The 17,801-nt window shown below is 38.7% G+C and overlaps 1 protein-coding gene across 3 annotated transcripts in view; it reads left to right on the top strand.

The window, feature by feature from the left end:
- RIC8B (RIC8 guanine nucleotide exchange factor B) overlaps positions 1 to 17,801 on the top strand; it is a 37,431-nt gene that overhangs the window by 6,485 nt on the left and 13,145 nt on the right. For 2 of the 3 annotated variants that reach the window (XM_065679662.1, XM_065679670.1), the window contains exons 3-6: positions 7,483 to 8,091; positions 10,628 to 10,722; positions 15,343 to 15,496; positions 15,821 to 15,916. In XM_065679662.1, coding sequence (XP_065535734.1) covers positions 7,483 to 8,091; positions 10,628 to 10,722; positions 15,343 to 15,496; positions 15,821 to 15,916 — 954 coding nt within the window. The remainder of the gene's footprint in view (positions 1 to 7,482; positions 8,092 to 10,627; positions 10,723 to 15,342; positions 15,497 to 15,820; positions 15,917 to 17,801) is intronic. The other variant, XM_065679679.1, reaches the window with a different exon arrangement.

Genomic DNA, 17,801 nt, shown 5'->3' with positions numbered 1-17,801 from the left:
CTCTTTAACTCTTGTGTTTTCTCTGCTTCACCTTTTGTAGGGCTTTTAACTCCTTATTAATGCTCTACTGGTTCTGGCTCACTTGTTGGGTTTGTCCTGTAATCTAAATCTTTAAAAGCTGAAATCAGTTTTCGTGAACATAATGGATCTAAAATGCAAGGCTTTCTTTAGTGGGAAGACAATCAGCAAAACAGTCTTTTCCCCTCATGCTGCTGTTTGAAAGCTGGTGATATAGATGGTGGTAAATCATATCAAATATTTTGTGGGCCTTTCTCTTCTAATTAAATTCATGATGTGAGGATATTCCTTAAGGCTGTGGACTGTACCATATTTGAACTTTGGAAGGATGTGAGCACTAAAATATGCTGATGGAGCAAGATGCCGTTATGTTCTAAATCTCAGCAGAGCCTCATTATTAGATAGTGCTGTTGACACTGTGACACTTCTGGGAGGTCTGAAGGTTCCTGCAGCCACAAAGGCACAGAGCTTTTCTCCTCCCAGTAACTTTATTTGAGCTTTTAAAGTCTGTTAGTGAGTGACCTATAAAAATACTAAGCTCAAGTGCTCCTGTGGACACACTGTGTGGTATCTTAGTATTAATTGCTGTTATTGTTCTGACTTTACTGGAACCCCCTAAGGGAGTACCAGTTGTTAAGAGAAGGAAAGTTACTAAGTATCCTTCATTAATACTAAGCATTTGTTTTAATTCCCTTGGGTCCTGCCTGCTCCCATCCTGCATTTTTCAATTTTTGTATCTCATAAGGTTTCTGCCAAGCCATCTCTCCTTATAACACCCTTCTTTCACCTCTGAGTTACAGAGGTTCTCCCTCTCCCAGTTCAGTGGAGAGGGCAAGGAGGGCTGCTGAGAGTGCAGCTATGCAGAATTTCACCTTTCTGTGACCTGAACCAAGGGTTTATTCCACCAGTTCTGACAACACAGATTCCGGTGTGTTCTCCTTGCGTTCCCTACGAAATGCCATCTCACCTGCGACTTGGATTTCTGGTATGTCAGAGCTGGCTGACTCCTGCCAAACATGTCAGCCTCCTGCTGTCAGTATGGGCTCAGCAGTGAAGTTTTCATGTGAAGAAGGCTAAATCCTCAAGGAATACAAGTGTACACCTCCCATTTCCACCCTTATGTGTCCACAAAGGCTAGGCAAAATTTGGGCATGGCCTTTTCAGAGGAGGTTATCTAATTGTCAGCACAGTTCATTGTAAATGTTATGTGGCTGTTGTCTTCCAGAGAAAATGAAAGCTTGAACTAACTTTTGAAATATTCTTGGGCTTACTTTCTTACTTGGAATCTAATAAAACAATTATTTTATTCTTTTGATGCTGCTCCTGTTAGCAGAAATGTTCTTATTTAGTACTTCCAAATTGTGCCTCTTTGCTCCTCTGATCTCTTATCTCTAGCTTGCAGAAAACCAGAGAAACTATGTTTTTGGCAACACTGGTTTGCATAGTCTACTGAAAATACAAGAAATTAGGAAAGCGCTTAATTTTGCCTTATCTTTTAAGAGAAACTTCAGAAACATTGAGAGCTACAGAAACTTTAGAGTTGTAAAAATTCATGTACAGTTTATTGTGCTTACTACTAACATTCCTTTCATCTACCTGAAAATTTAGTAGAATCTGCTATGAATCTTCATGTTTATAGTGAAGTAGAAGGTAAGTTCGAGGAATAGATAACAAAACAGAGTTGGTAAACAGCAGCAGACCTAGTTGACCTGTTGGGGAAATACAGTTCCTTGTGAACTTTCTGTTTGGCACTACACTTGGTTTCATTAACCATTCTCACCACTGAACAGCAAACGAACTAGGCTGAGTTAAATTAAGAACATACTTCAGCTGAAGCCCTAGAGACAACTTAAATAAAACTGAAATTTGAAAGTCATGAAAAGCATGGGTCAGAAGACTAAGTGAGCTAGAGAGACTTAAGCCAGTGCAGGTGAAGGAAAGCATTATTTAGCACCACTTACGATGTTCCTGTTCTCCTAAATAAATGTTCCCTGGCATATAATACTTAAAGAAGCCAAAGACATGGTGGCTTCTGGTTTATCCATGCTAAGAGTGAGCAAGCACTTTACTGTTAGTTCTGTGACTTTTCTTTGCCAGCAATTAAAGAAGAGTGGGCAAGATTAATTTGATTCTTGTGGACAGTTCTTTAAAAAGCTTGATTTTTTGCTTAAGTTAAGCCTAATAAGTGCAGTAAGAATTTGGTAAGTCTGGCATACTCATATTGCTCTCCATGTGCTAATACACTGTTCTGTCAACATGTATGAATATATGCCTTGAAATGTATGAACAACTCTTAAGACTGTTGATCCTCAGAAACAAGTAAAGGTGATACAAAACCAAGCACACTTCCAGTGTTCTTCTGTTGCAGCATTTCTGTTCTGGATGGGCTTTTCTTGCAATTTTGTTACTAATATGCTCTGTTACTTGAGGAAAGTGGAGAAATAGGAGCAACATCTATTTCCGAGTCAATATAACAACAAGTTGGGTTTTTTTCCCCTTTGCTTTAAATTAAACTCAGTTGCTAAGAAGTGTACCTCTCCTGGTACTTACAGCATCTATGGCATAAGTAAGAAATAAAGGTGCAGAGAAAAAGAGATAAAGTATGCACTCTGTTTCTGTAATGTTTAGCAGAACTTCTGTTGCTCACCTTTGAATTGCAGCTTCTCTAGCACCGAACAATCTGTGTTTAAATTAAATGCTACGTTTAATAAAGCAGTGGTGTTTGCTTGGGTTTGAAAACTTGCAGTGTGGAGACTATTCTCTTGTTCGTGCTCTAATCTGAAAGCCTGTATAAGAGAATGATTTGCCAAAGGGAAAGAAGCAAATAAAGGGAAATTGTCTCCTTTTCTCACCGAGACACTTATTATTCTGGTGTTGAGAAGCTACAGTAAATTCAGCTGACATAATGTAGCCAAAGTTTACTGATCTTTGAATTGAAAAGAAGTTAATATAGGTCAAGTATGCTTTCTAAACATCTTCGAGCACAAAGAGGGGAGGTAGAAAAGGACCTTGTGTGCAGGCACCCCAGGGCCAAAGAGCCAGATCATGAAGTACCCTTTTTTTCACAAGCACCTAGAATCTCTAGCTGAGGTTGAGCCTGGAAAATATAAGCACCTGTTAATAAGCACTTGAAGTGCTTTCATTTCCTCCCTGCTTCCACCTTCCAATCTAATTAGCCTGTATGCAAAGATGGCAAAAGAAAATGGAAGTAAAGAGGTGATACCTTTTTGCCCAAAGCCACACAATAGGTCTGTGGCTGAGCAAGGAAGAAAATGCAGGTCTCTTGTATCTCAGGTTGTTGCATTTTTTTTCTATAGGACTGTGTTGGTGCTTAGCATCAAGAGCTGATGCCATCAGGATAAAGGACCAAAATGGATTGATATTTTACTTGTCAAGACAAGATGACAAAATGGGTGTTTTGGGGCTTCCTTTTTTTAACATGAAATAAAATTTGAAAATGTGTTATCATTACACTGCAGCATAGACAGAAGAAACAGCGTAGCAAAAGAAACTGGCTTAATCTTACTGAAAGCAAGGAAGCTGAGAATAATTGTTGAGTTTGAGAGAAGTGACTGTATTTTACGATTTTAAAAAGGCTAGAAACTGCCTTGATTCTATAGGAAAAAGTACATGGAAAGCACTTCTTGCTGTAGCAGAACTGATGAAAGTCAAACTCCCTTCTGAATGTTGAAAGGAGAGAACTCAAAAAAAGAAATGTTAAGTTCATACAGTAATTTAGGGAGTAGCAATAAGGCCCCGAAACTAGGACAATCATCAGATGGTATTTTGTGCTTTCATTTCCAACCAAATAAACAACATCTGTGCCCCTTAGTTTATGCCATGCTAATGGTCTATGGGGTGATAGAAAAAGTACCACCTAAAGAAAATGAAAAGCATAATAATGCTTTTGTGGTCACATCGTTTCCTGTTTCTCTTCTCTCTGGGGATCACTTTCCTCACACCATCAAGGAGAAAGAAGAAAATGTGCTGTATAGCGTTTATTCTAAGTTGTCTCCAAGGTGATTTCCTAATAGGATGAATTTTGTGTCCTTACTTCAAAACTTCCCATGGATAACTCTTCAGCTGTAGTTAGATGCTGTATTTTTTCCTAAGCTCCTATTGGCACTTGAGATCAGCCAGCAATGGTTCACTGTCATGGATTTTGGCAGTACTGCAAGTGGTATTATCATAACTGAATGCTGGTTCCTTTAAAATCCCTCTTTATGGCTCACCAGGGTCTAAGTCCAGAGAACTTTGCCAGCAGTTCCTAACTGATTTTCACTTATGAGAGTCTTAGATCTTAAAAAAAGTGGTTTTTGTTGTAATGGCTAGGAAGTTTAGTAATCTGTTCTTAAGTTTGTGATGGCTTAGTTGTTAATCTAGTGTGCTAGTCTAGTAGAGTAATAATTGATGCTTTTAAGAATAAAGTCTAGCTTTTGTTTATATTGGGAAATCTTTTACACAGCCAAGGCTTCAGAAACATTATTCTGTTTAGTTAGTCTCTGTCTTTTGTACAGCTATTCAGAGTTAAGAATCCTCTGTTGCTGCATTCACTAAGATTTGAAGCTATGAGATGATGGTTTTTATAATCTTGAATTAAATTGCAAAGGCAGTCTTCAAATGTGTAGAAGGAAGGTTAGGCTTTCACCTTCCATGGCAATTCAGTGGGGGTTTGGTGCTTTTGGGGATCTTCCCTGCAGTGCTTTTGAGATTGCAGTTACACTTCCATAGCAGCAGGTGGGTACAACTTACGGGGTTGGGGGAGAAATCAGTCTGACTTTGGGAGGATTGGTCTCTTTGTAGTCAAATGAGTGTTCAGGTTTTATCTGACGGAGATTAAAGGCCAGAGCACCAGATGGAAGATGTGTATAGGCTCTGCTGCTAACAAAACCGAGTGGAAACTCCCTTTAATTTCAGTGGGGTTTGATAAGGTCAGATAATTTATGAGGTGATCCATGGTATTTGAAGTCCTAGAAGAAACCTTCAGCACTGTTAATGAAAATTCAAATACACTTCTTTGCTGCATTTATTTATTGATAAGGCAGGCTGGCTGGCCCAGTTTGTCTCTGAAGTGTTCGTTCATAATCTTGGTTTGGGGAAGGCTGGTAACTTGGCTTCTTGTGGTGTTAGTATGGTACTGCTACACAGTTCTTATGAGAGAGTCCAGCTGGTAAACCAGCAGCTGGACTTGGGTAAGTTATTGCAGACCACCTTGTGGTAGCTGATGTTAACAAGGAAGGCTGTAACTGCTAAGTCCAATAGAAATGTGCTTAAAATGTGCTTAACAGAATCAACTGGCCTTTTCCTGGAGTTCTGTGAAGTGTCTGTTCAGTTCTGTGTTATTCCTCAAAACCAGACAGACCTCACAACTGTTGCTTCAGCTTGCAAAAGCCGAGTTAATTGTATGGAAAACTCTTTAAACAATAGAAACAAAATTCTCATACGGCGTTAAGCTGTGACCAGCTAAGTGGATCTAGACTGGTGATTTTTTTGTTTCCTAGCATATCTTAAAAAATGCTTCAAAGGCGTCACCTTCAGAAATATTTAGTGCAGGTCTGACATGCTGTGCTCAAGTCGAAGGGTTATACAGGTCTGTAGGAGCAGCATTAGGTTACTGTTGAAGAACACTGGAAACTCTGTACTTGAGTATCTTTTTCCAGGTACTTGTCCATGAAATTCCCACAGTCAGTATCTATATACCTGTACAGGTGGTCAGATGTGGATTTTATACTGCTGCAGGGCCTGTAATATTCTGACTATGACTTCTCATGTTGCCTGTGTGATAATAAGAGGTGGAGCTCACTCCTTGTTTTCAAACTCTTACTGGATTAATCTAGTCAGGGCTGTGGAGATGCAGTTACAGTCTTGATCGTCTGGGTGGTGCTTTTGGGTGGGCTTCACCGCAGGACGAGCGTACTGGAAATCATATTGTGAGTTCCTACTGTCTGACTTTGTTTACAGATTGTCTTTTAACATTGTTGAAGACTTGGGTTGTTTTCTCCCTTATTCTTCTGAAGTGTCTGTTCTAGATTTGCTTTAGACTTAAGCTTTTTTTTTTATTTCTTTGGCTTTAATCACAAGTGATCACAGTAACAAAACTTGCTTGGGTGATCCAAATGGAACTTTTGTTTGGAACTTTGGGCTAGGGTGATAAGCAGTTTTGCTCCTGGCCTTATTTTTGTGGTAGTGGTGAAAAGTGCATTTCCAGAGACCCTTCCGAAAGAACTTTTCTTTTTTGCTCTACTAGTATTCCTGTGGTTTGGGGTTTTTTTATCACTTTCTTGTTGATATAAACTGTTTGAGACTGCAATATGTGTTTCAGGTCCTAAGCGGTTGTTCTGCACTAAGGCTGTTCAATTCAGTTGCCGATCTGGCTTCTTTGGTAGTTTATTTGTGTTGATGGTCAAGACACAAAGCTTGGGGGTGAAAAAGGAGGAGGAACTGTGTCCTAAAAGGAAGAGCTGTAAAGTACAATGCAGTTTGGATTGCCATTTATCTGGGAACTTCTTTGTAACTATCCTTTTGGCTTTGGTACCCATGAGTAGTAGTGTTGTCCTGAGCTTAATGCATAAAAAGCATATGAAGTCTTCTCTCATCAAGCAATCTCTTCTGTCCTATCTTTTCTCCCTTTTGATCATCTGATTTTCTGTTTCTGTCTTATAAAAGGCAATTCTTCTGTAATTCAGTGTTACTGTTCTGACCCACGGATTGTTTGAGTGTTGTATTTTCCCATACTGCATTCATATGATTAATGTTTACCCCTGCAGTCATGTTGCTGTAGAGTATCAGTGAAGTATTTCGACTTTAAGAACAAAAAGCAGCAGTTTTGTTGATTTATTTAAACTGCTACAGCCTGAGTCTTCCAATAAAACTGCATTATGTTTCTATGTCAGAGGTAACATTTCTAAGGATCTTACTTAAGATGGGAGAAGTCCATAGATTAGGTTGACGTGGCAACAAATTATAGCTGTTACTAAACATGGAGTACTAATACTTGTATGTTGAGCAGCAGTTAGTTTGGTTTGGTTTCTTTTTTCCCCAGCCTTCCCCTGACTGACACAACTTCAGCATCATTTTACAGGTACTGTAGGTGTGACTGTTCTACTTTGATGTATTTTTAATGCCACTTGTTTCTCTCTAGCCTTATTACTCTGGTACTCAGGTTTTTAGTCCCAATCCTGAGAAAACTTTGTAACTGGCAATGGTGGATAGCATCTGCCCTTTGGCTTAATGCTTTTGCCAATCTGTTGATGTATTTAGATGGTATCTGTGAGGAAAGCTTTTGATGATCTTTGGAGGTCTTGCAATGGTTTATTTTTTGAAGAGCTAATATTGGATACCTAGTTTCTCAAGTCAGCTGAAAACTAAAAGGCTATATGGAAGCTTAGCAAAAGTAGTTTCGTATTGCCACAGATATCTTGATGCTAAAACTGTTCCTTTTTTTGTTTGTCTGTGTTTGCATAGAAACTGTGTGAGGGAATTCTGAACATCCTTGAAAAAGACACAAAAACTTCATGTCAAGTTGCCTGCTTGGAGGCCCTCCGGATTCTCTCCAGGGACAAAAAGGTTTTAGTGCCTGTCACCACGAAGAGGAACATGCAGATCCTCATGAGGCTAGCAAAGCTGGACACTTCAGAAGATCCTTTGGAGAGAGTCTCTGAATTTCCTGTTATAGTAGAAGCTTTAAAATGCCTCTGCAACATAATTTTTAATAGTGCTGTTGCACAGAAGCTCAGTTTGGAACTGAATCTTGCAGCTATGCTCTGCAGTCTTCTGGAAAAATGTAAGGACCAACAGTTCGTTGATGACATTAAATGCTTTGATTTGCGTCTCCTCTTCCTCTTGTCACTTCTGCACACAGATATCAGATCACAGTTGCGTCAGGAACTACAAGGGGTGCAAGTTTTGACTCAGGCTTTGGAAAGTTCCCTGAGTGTAAGATGGACAGAAGAATATAAAGCAGCAGAAGATCGTGACAGGCCTCCTCTGTCTTCGCAAGAGACAGATTGTGCCATTGAGGCACTAAAAGCTCTTTTTAATGTAACACTTGACAGTTGGAATGTCCACAGCGAGGTAAGGCTTAGCTGAAGTGTTCTTTAAAATGGTTTTGTTTAGCCTGCTGTTTACTAATAATCAGCTGGCTAGGAAAAACTGTTTAATGTAAGTGTGTCAATAACTGCATCTCTGGAGATTGTGGACTGTAGCAATGGGGTAATAATTAAAGCTGGGAAGTCTGTCTAGTTTTCTTCTGGGTATTTTTGGACATGATGATAAGCACATCAAGTCTAATTTTTAACAGATAACTGAAGAAAGAGGAAAGAGTGCCACTGTTTTTAATACCTTTATCTCCCATCCTCCCAAAACCAGCTTTGGACTGAAACTTGATCTTTTAGGATGAGGTCAAGTATGAGAACCAAATGCACTTTCATTGTTACATCTTATGAATAGGATTTATCTTGGGGTTTTTCATTGTAGCATCAGATAGCTTTTTTGTTCTTGAATGAATGTTCTTGAAAATGCTTCCTATATGTTGCATCCCTAAATTTCTGAACAGAAATAGTAACTTTTTTTTATTGAATAACCCAATAACATTGTCTGTGCTACAGTTGTAGAATTATATAGGGAATATTTCTTTTTAGTTCCCATCATATTGTCTCTAAAACAGTGCTGTTAACTTTTCACTGGTCATTGTAAATATGCAGCATATAAAGCTAAGCAGAAGTTTACAGTAGTTAAAATTGACACAATTGTTCTCTTTACTGCATTGGACTGAACAGCAAATATGACATTAATTGTAACAGTAAGGGATGTAAAACTTGGGAAAAGTCTAAAGCTTATTCTTTGCTTCAATGCCTCAAGGATACCCTGAATAAGAAATCCTGAAATTTAAGATAGGGAGAGGGTCAAAGAAGCTAAAACTGTGAATTTAAGTGAAACATGAAGAAAATGATGGACTTTTTTCTTGTTTATATTCCTGACTTAGGCTTTCATTTAAAATATCTTTATCAGAGAAAGCTCTTTGTAAAGGCAAGGGGTTGTTTTGGAGGGAGAAAGGAGGGGAGAAAAGTTACCCAAAGTCAAGTGTGTAACACAGCTATATGAATGTTTACTTGTCCAGAGTTTGGAAAGTATTGTCTTTGTGATTAAGTTACTCTGTGAGGAGGAATAATGTCAGGTGTTAAGTTGGAAAATGAAGCTGTGTTACATGTGCACTTCATAAGAAGTAAGCTCTTGAAATCCAGATCTTGAAGTTCGTGTGATCTTACAAAACACTGGGAATCCTGAGACCTGAAAAGCCTAGTTTACTGCAGGAAGGCAGGTGGGAGGTGGCAGAAAGTTGTGGTATTACCTGATGAAGTTTCATGTGGCCATTATCTGAGTGAAGAGCCCATGCATGCAGCTGTCAGGAAATTTTCCTTTCTTTTGTTTTTAATGAGAGTTTAAAACATTCTGAGGTGGGAGAAGCTGATTTTGTGGTTTGAGACAAAGTTTATCTAACATGTCTACTAAAAGTTCCTACAAGCAAGGAACCTTTAGATTAAATTATGCTTTAGTAATGGCTAGCCAGATACTTTAGGTGTCATTCTGCTTAGTGAGTATCCCTGTGGAAATACTAATGATCTATAAGAAGAGTAAACAGGATGTCAATAAAGTGAGCTGAAGATGCAGAATCTGAGAGCATTACAAACAGTAGATGGGATGGAAAATAAAAGGAGGGCAGAGATGTTTGGTATGTGGCTAAAAAACTAAATTGAGGTCCATCCTAAGAAGGAGAGAACCAGCTGAACCATCAATATTTAATGACTGGAGATGGTTTCAAAGTAGCAGAGCCAGATAAGAGCTGCAGGTGGTACAGCTGACAAATTTGGGTGCTGGTGTTACAAGAGATGCATTGGGATGTTTTGCGCTAAGTCAAACGCACCAGAACATAGGGTGGATGCCAAGAAGAACTAACGAAAAAGGACGAGGACAATGATAGACACAGTTAAATGATTGTGGTTACTGGTGTACTTTTGTGTGCTGATGTCTGGTTGGCGATTGGAAGGGGAAATCACTTGGATAGAGCAAAAGTAGGGCAAATAAGGGTGCTGAGAGTAGAGAAGGTGCTAATGAAATGGAGAAAAGGTATCAAGGGAACAGAAGCAAGTGAATTAGGAGAAGAAACACACTGGGTGGGGGAATGAAACTTGGCAGCAAAAGATCTAAATGAGGAGGAGGCAAATGAAATGAAATGAAGAACATAAGTAATCTAAATGGTGAAGAAGCGTCCATGTGTAAATACAGGAAGAAAGATAGTATTGGTATATTAGGAATAGTGGTATTGAATTGAGCAGATGCTTAAACGGGGTTTTCTGGTAGTGAAAGCTCGTTTAACTGGAAAAAAGTCCCCAGCAACTTTCACTAGGCCTAGTTAAAAGGCCAGCATATGACAGCTATGTTTGCATTAAGCATTCAGAGAACTGTAAGGTACAGTCCTTTTATTGATAGGGATGGATGTTACGATCTAATAGGTATTTTCCATCTTTAATTTTTATTATTCTAGTGACCTGAAAGTCCCACTTGCAATCTTCAAAATGAAAAAATATCTTCATAATTTATATTTATATAGAATGAATCTCATCAATTTCGTTACATGGCTGCCATCCTTCGACACTGCTTATTAACCATGGGCCCTACTGAAGACAAAACTGAAGAGTTGCACAGGTGGGTAGAATTGCAGGACCAGTCTGCTTTGAAAGGTTTTGTTTGGGTTTTTTTGATACGCAAAAAAAGTGCTTTGTCTAAAATCTAAAGTGGAAAGCAGAGAAACAATGAACTTAATTTTGAGTAAAATACTAATAATCTTTTTTGATGTAAACTGTTTGCCTGAAATATCGTTTAAGCATGTCCCCTATTCGAGAGAGAAAGTGGCTGGTAAGATTGTTAGTTTTGATCAATAACAGTGAAGCTGACCTTGTCGAAATCTTTTTGTGTGCGTATGTAACTGAGAATGAAAATACATATGGAAGTTGTAGGGGTAGTGAAAATGGAAGTGGAATGCAACTCCTGTTATTTTGCACAGAAGCTGATGGAAAAAATGTGTTTGGAGAATTTCTGCATGGAACTTTTGCAGTTCTGATAGATTGGGATGGAAATAACAAGTTGGGATTTTATTTCCAATCGGTTTAGGCTTCTTTATTAAAAGTACAAAAATCAGTTCCCTGCTAATAATATTTTTTTCCAAAGATGAGTGACTCATCTTGCAGTTTTAGGTGCATTAGCTTTTTCTTCCTTGGTCCTGCACCCAACTGTTTGTTATGTGTTTACAGCCAATAATTCAATCAAATTCTTAGTATTTTTAGTGAGGTGGTGGTTCTTTGTTCAGTGTTACTCTTTTTTTCTGTGACGCCCTATTTTTATCCACCTAGGTCAGGGCCTGACACTCTGGTAGCTTCAAACACTATTCCATGTTATCTCTCTGCAATGAAAGTTGGTGTTGCCATTTTCTGCAGAGATGTCTGTATATCTAAGCATTGGATCTTTTGAAGATCATCTTCTGAACTGGCAGTCTCCAGGAGGAGGGATATAGCTTTTCACACCCAGCAATCTTGAAAGTGTTAAATGAACTTGATTAAAGTCTTGGAAAGCTCTCAAGAGATCAACAGTCTTAGTAGGTGAACACTAAAATCCTACATCAGACCCCTTCGCAGTTGGTGCAGACTAGTTTGGAATAATTCAGGATACCGCTGCAGTAGTTGCCATGACTAAAGTTAGTGCTGTGTCCTAAAAGGCAGTCTGTTTTCTCTTTGCTGCTCCTTATGGTGGGTGTTTTGTGCTCTCATCCTTCTTTAAGGGAGGGACTGGTAGGTTCCCCACTACTGGGAAAATTGCAGAGACTTGGATAAATTCAACAACTACAAGAAGACAAAGATTAGCCTTTAAACATTTAAGTTTGTACATAGACAGCAAGACTGCCTGATATACTGGTGAATTATTATACAGCTGATGCTCATCCTGTGAAAACATCATCTGTTGTCTTGTCCAGGAATCTGACTAGTCTAATCACCCTGTAAAAATCAATTATCTTGTGCTGTTGCAAAAGGGTGTATATTATGCAGGTCTTCTTGGTTTTAGCTTTTGCAAACACTTGCAGACAAAATACAAAAAGAGCTTTACATACAAAATTAGGCAGCTTTAGAGAATAAGTAGTACAAGTGTGATTTCTGTCCTCTTTTCAGTCAGAAGGGATGTTTTGTGTAGAGATGCTGCCCATGTGGACTTTACTGAGATGCCAAGTCAAGGCAAGGATTCTCCATAATTCTGACAAGGGGAAGCAGAAAAGAAATGAGAATGGTTATCGTTGCCTGTGTCACTTCAATTGTTTCCCCTTCTCCATCAGACTCAGTGTGGCACTGCATCACTCTTTGCATCTGTTATGCTGGGAAAACAGCTTTCTCCCTCTGTTAGCTGTTAACTACCCTCTAGCTAGTTTGTTTAGCTCAAGCTAATGGAAGAAAGAATGCAAGTGTAGTATTGCTGCATGTAGTATTCGATCTTGGTTTATGTCAAACTCAACGGTTTTTAACATGCTAGAAGAGCACTGGGCAGATTTTGACTTTTGTGATACGGATATTTCAGCCCATTTGCAGAGCCTGAATTTTGGCCATGAATGCTGCAAGATGCAATAAAAGCTGAATAATTTAACATGTTTTTCTGCCAAGACTATTCATCACAAGGCTGCTCTGGAATAGAAAAGGTATAGTCAGAAGTAAGGCCCTTGCAAATCCTCAGAGGGATCAGGAGCCTGGATCAGAGGGCCCCACTTCAGTCCCCTGATGTACTTGGTCAAGCAAAACTTTAATTCCTGATAGGAACTTCAATAATGGATGAGTAAACTTGTGTTAGCAGTCTATAGCTAACATAGCATAGCTACAAAAATGAGTCTGCGTCATCATTTGGGCAGTTTAGGATGCTGGACTCTGACCATGCAATCTGTGTTGTTAGAGATGAGGTGCGAGTTAGAGAGCAGAGTGCGACTTCTTGCTTTGAGTTCCACCTGGAGCCTATCAGTAGGGCAATTATGAAAATAATGTTAAAAAGAAAGTAAAATATAAGCAGTGTTGAATGCAGAATGAACTTTATGAAGCACCAGGGAGCATAAGTCTGTTTCTTAGAACTGCTGATCACTTGCACTTCTCCAAGTTTGTAAATCTGCGGAATGTAAGATGCTTAAATGAAGGGGTCAGGCAGCCTGTTAAAGCACATTGTATGAATTGCTAATGCTCTGAATTGAATGCTTATGTTCTGAATGTGTAAGTTGAGGATTTATTTTATGTGAGCGTCAGGTGTTGGATATACACCCTGAGCTGTGATGCGCTGATTGTCAGTGTGGCTCCATTTCTGATAAATAAGAAGTTACCTACAAAAATATCTCAACTAATTTAGTACCTGTTATTGTTGTCATTATCGTGGCTCTGTCTTGTCATTACTTAATGTTCGAATATGAGCAGCTTAAAGCACCACATATTGAGAGTAAGTGCCATTTTTGCCCACTAACAAGGTTTTAATCAAGGCATTCAGCAGCTCTAAATAGGCCTTTGCTTCTGAATTTGCATATCAGGAGGGGGCTGGGAGCATGAGTGGGTGGATGTCATGTCCCAGTGATTAATGATCTCTAGGAAGCCGAAAAGGGGAGAGTAATATACGCAGTATTTCTACCCCCTGGAGTAGGAATGCAAACACTATTGTGCAGATCTGTGCATAGTCACTGACTTCCTGGTAGCTGGAGAATTTCATACACTCCTCTACCACAAATAAAACTGTCAGTGGAGTGACAAAGATCAGAAAGCCAGGCTTCATTTATTGAAAAGAATAGCTCAGACACAGTGATCCAGAAAATTAATTTTGTAGGTGTTCGGGAACTTGGTTGTTTAATAAGAAACTGGTAAAAAGAGAACTTTTGATGAAAGGCCTGAAGCCACCAAATATTTGTTGAATTTCAGTCTGTTTTGTTTCTAGCTATTCCTGAATTATTGGAGAGGAATAACTTCCATGGTATAAAAGACGTATCTTAAACAGGAATTAGAAGCAAAACAAAGAGAAACAAGCTTTCCAAAAAGTAGAAGTTGTCTGAATTTCAATTGCTAATGGAGCAAAAGGGAGATGGCACAATGTGGCACAGCCACTGAGTCTGCGCAGACCAAAACCAGCACGCTTGTTAGAAATCCTGCTACATTTGATTGCCACAGTTTGCTTTCCCTTTCACTAGTTCTTTGTTAGGATTATATTAATAGCATAGAAACTTAGGGCAGCTTCTAAGTAGGTATTATTAAAAGTGAAAAGTTTTCTCTATTCTTGGAATGCTTTGCCAATCCCTGAAACTTCAGTACTTGTTTCGTTGACAGCTTTGAGGTCTGCACATGTAAGGTTAAATAGTTCTGTAGTATTTGTAAGTATATCCATTTTTAAGTTTAGTTGGGCATCAGCAAGTAAATAGTGACAGAGTTCCAGTTTTTGCAGCGTTTGTGTAATTCAGCCTCATATTCAGGAAAAGTACAAACACAACTCTGTATAATGAGAACAGATAGATAGCAAACGCGGGGGATGTGTATGCACCATACAAGAGACCCCTTGCAAAGTAAGTTCCTTCTTACTCCACTAAAGATGAAGGAGAGACCATGTGGTCTAATTTAAATCACTTAATGGATATTTGGGAAGTGCACTTCTTTGTGCTTTGTAGAATGCAGAGACTGTCAGTTACTGAAAGTAGTGCTCAGGAAATAAACCTGGATCTTTTTTCAATGTGATAAAAGCCTTCTGTATTTCCAGTGCACTGCAAGCCAAGTAAAAGTGAAAATATTCTGGGGGACCTGAAAGATTGCCACCATGATCCACCCTTACAGGAGGAGGAAATGTTTTCTGTGGTGTACTTGGTCTCACTAATGATCATAACACAGATGCATTGTCAAATGTTTTTAAGTTTCAAGGAGGAAAATGCTCTGACCGCTGCAAATCAATGTGAGAGTTCCCCCTGCTGTCCTGCAAGATCAGCTGCTGTAATGCACTGCTGGATGGGGTGCCTTATCTGTGGGATATAGGATACTATGGGGTTTGGAAGTAATAATGCACTGCTACAGTATAGCTTTTGGAGCTTTTGTCTTTCTTTTTGCTTGTTAGTTCTAAGGTAATGCATTCTGCCTTAAAACCCAGGGCGTAAAAAATAACGCATTGTTTGAGTTGCAGGGCCTCCTTTTGGTTGCAGTTGTACAGTTTATGGTGAGTTGTACTCTGGTTTTAATTCTTTCTTCCAAATGAATAAAAATTATTTTATTAAATCTGTTTCAGCAATGCAATCAACCTCTTAAGCAATGTTCCCGTTTCTTGCTTGGATGTTCTTATTAAACCATCATCCCAAGAGGAAACAGATATAAAATACAATGGTATGAATATGGGAGCAATCCAGATTTTACTGGATTTCATGGAGAAGAGAATAGACAAGGTATGGGCTGCAAAGATTCTACACAATGGGGGTCTCTTTCATTAAAACAAAAAAGGGCACACATGTAAAGCTTATTGCAAACCTTCAGACAGTACAAATATGGATGTCCTGCTTCTAGACTGTGCAACATCTCAAAATTGAGAGCAAATTCCTATGAGTATCTGAAGCATATTTGTGTATTACGATGAACTTCTGGCTCTTTGGTGATAACTGTGTGAAGGTCATGTTTTGGCTGTCATATAGGAGTTTATTGAAGGGTTCATCGGATTTGAAAAGGAAGACTTGCTCTTAAAAATGTTTTATCTGTATTTGGTTTTGTTTTAGGGAAGCAGTTATAGAGAAGGTCTGACTCCAGTTCTCAGTTTATTAACTGAATGCTGCCGAACTCATAGGAATATCAGGAAGTTTATCAAAGCTCAGGTAAGCAAAATATTCATCAAAATTTGAAAAAGAAGCTAGTGATAAACTTTCTGAGGTTTGTATATCAGTGCAAGACTGACACTTGAGTACAAATGGTTTCCTATTAAGTACCCCCAAAGTTCTCTGCAGTGGTTTCTTCTGTTAGGTCTCTAAGAGCTGTCAGCTATAGAAATAGTTTTTTAGTCATGCAAATCAATAGATATTATGGCCTAAGTTCCATGATGCATTTTGTAGAGCTGTTAAATAACAACATTAGGGGTATTCTAAAACTGTGATCACCTGACACAGGGGCAAAAAACTCAGTGAGGTCTGTCCCCTTACATCCAGCATATGTATAAAACCAAAATCAGTGCATTTAATAAAACTTTGCAAAGCTGCGTGGTAGCCAGTGAGGCTACAGGTGTTTTGATTGGTTCAGCTTGAGCTTTAGTTTGATCTCAGCAGGCATGAGTCATTGGAATTGAAGCTTGTGTACCAGTGTGTGTCCGCTGTTCTGTCAGGTTAAAACTGTCCCTGAGCAGTAGCACACTTCATCACTTCATCTTTTATAAGAGCTGTTTAGTACAGTACAGACCGTGGGTAGGCTTTTTATAGGAAAAAAAAATGTCTGTGCCATGGTTAAAAGATCTAAAGGATCTCTGTTGCTTGGTGGCTGGGTATGGTGTTTTCTGTTTGTTTTGCTGTTTCTCCTGAAGTCAAAGAAAGAGAAGTTAAAAGATGAGCAGGGGAAAGGCAGCTGAAAGCAGCTGAGAAATGTTCTTTTTCCTAAGCAGAGGTGATTTTTGGTTGCATTGTAGATCAAAGCTGTGCCTGAATTCAGAAATGGAGTTTATAATGAAAAAAAACATGTATTTTCTGATTCTTTCATCTGTACCAGAAAAGTGGTTTTGAGGAATTTGAGAAACTTGTTCTGGCTGTTTATTGTTTTTGTTTGCAGAAGTTCTTTTCTAGGATGCTCTTCTGATCTGTTAAATAAAATAAATAAGTAAATTGCAGAGCCAAATGTTCAGAAATTAGGAAATGAAGTTGTCTGCATGTTTTTACGACATCTTGGCATCAAGATGGCAGGATATAACTGCATGCTGTTTCCTACCACAGACTGCTGCCTCATATAGTGCACAGAATGGATGGATACTGCTAACTGCATGACTGGATGTTTGATATTTTGAATTACCCTCATTGTTAAGTGTTGGCCTTAGGCTTTATTTATTGTGCACTATTCAAATTCTGATCTGAAGACAGAATGATTAATTTCCTCATGGACTGTCCTATGACACTCATCACTGCATTAGTATTAAAGTACTCTGAAAACATTAATTCATTCTTACAGCACTCTGTGAAATAGCAGTCATGGTACTATCCCCATTGGGGAAAGTAAGCAGGGACAAACTGAAATGCTTTTGCTAATTGTTTGAATACTTAGTTTGAAAAAGATGGGGTCTGTTTTTTTCAAAGTATTCAATAGTGTAGCATTCATTTGTTTAAGTATGGGTTCCCAGGGAGGCTGATTTCAGTAGTAATTGTGCAGTAATTTTGCACAGAACATGACATTTTACGTTGGACACCCAGAAAAGAAAGGACCTGCAATTTCTTATGACAATTAGTGACATCTTTGGTTTCATTCCTTAGTAAAGTACCGGAGTAAAACTATAAGAGTCTTCAGATCATTAAATCTTTCACGTTATAGCCCAGGTTGGTTTGCAAATCATATCATATCCTTTGAATGTGAAAAACTTAATACAGGTTTTGAGTCTGAAGGTATATTCACAAGGAGGCAGAAGCTAGGTTGCAAAACAAGCATCTCCTGCCTTTCTTCAGCGTTGAAGTTAATGATATTGATGACATTTGATGAGAAAATAGTGTGTTTGGGGAAATGTTAAAAATG

The sequence above is a fragment of the Lathamus discolor genome, chromosome 1, assembly GCF_037157495.1.
Source record: "Lathamus discolor isolate bLatDis1 chromosome 1, bLatDis1.hap1, whole genome shotgun sequence".
Classification (NCBI taxonomy): Eukaryota; Metazoa; Chordata; class Aves; order Psittaciformes; family Psittacidae; genus Lathamus; species Lathamus discolor.
This window is presented reverse-complemented; position numbering and strand designations above follow the sequence as displayed.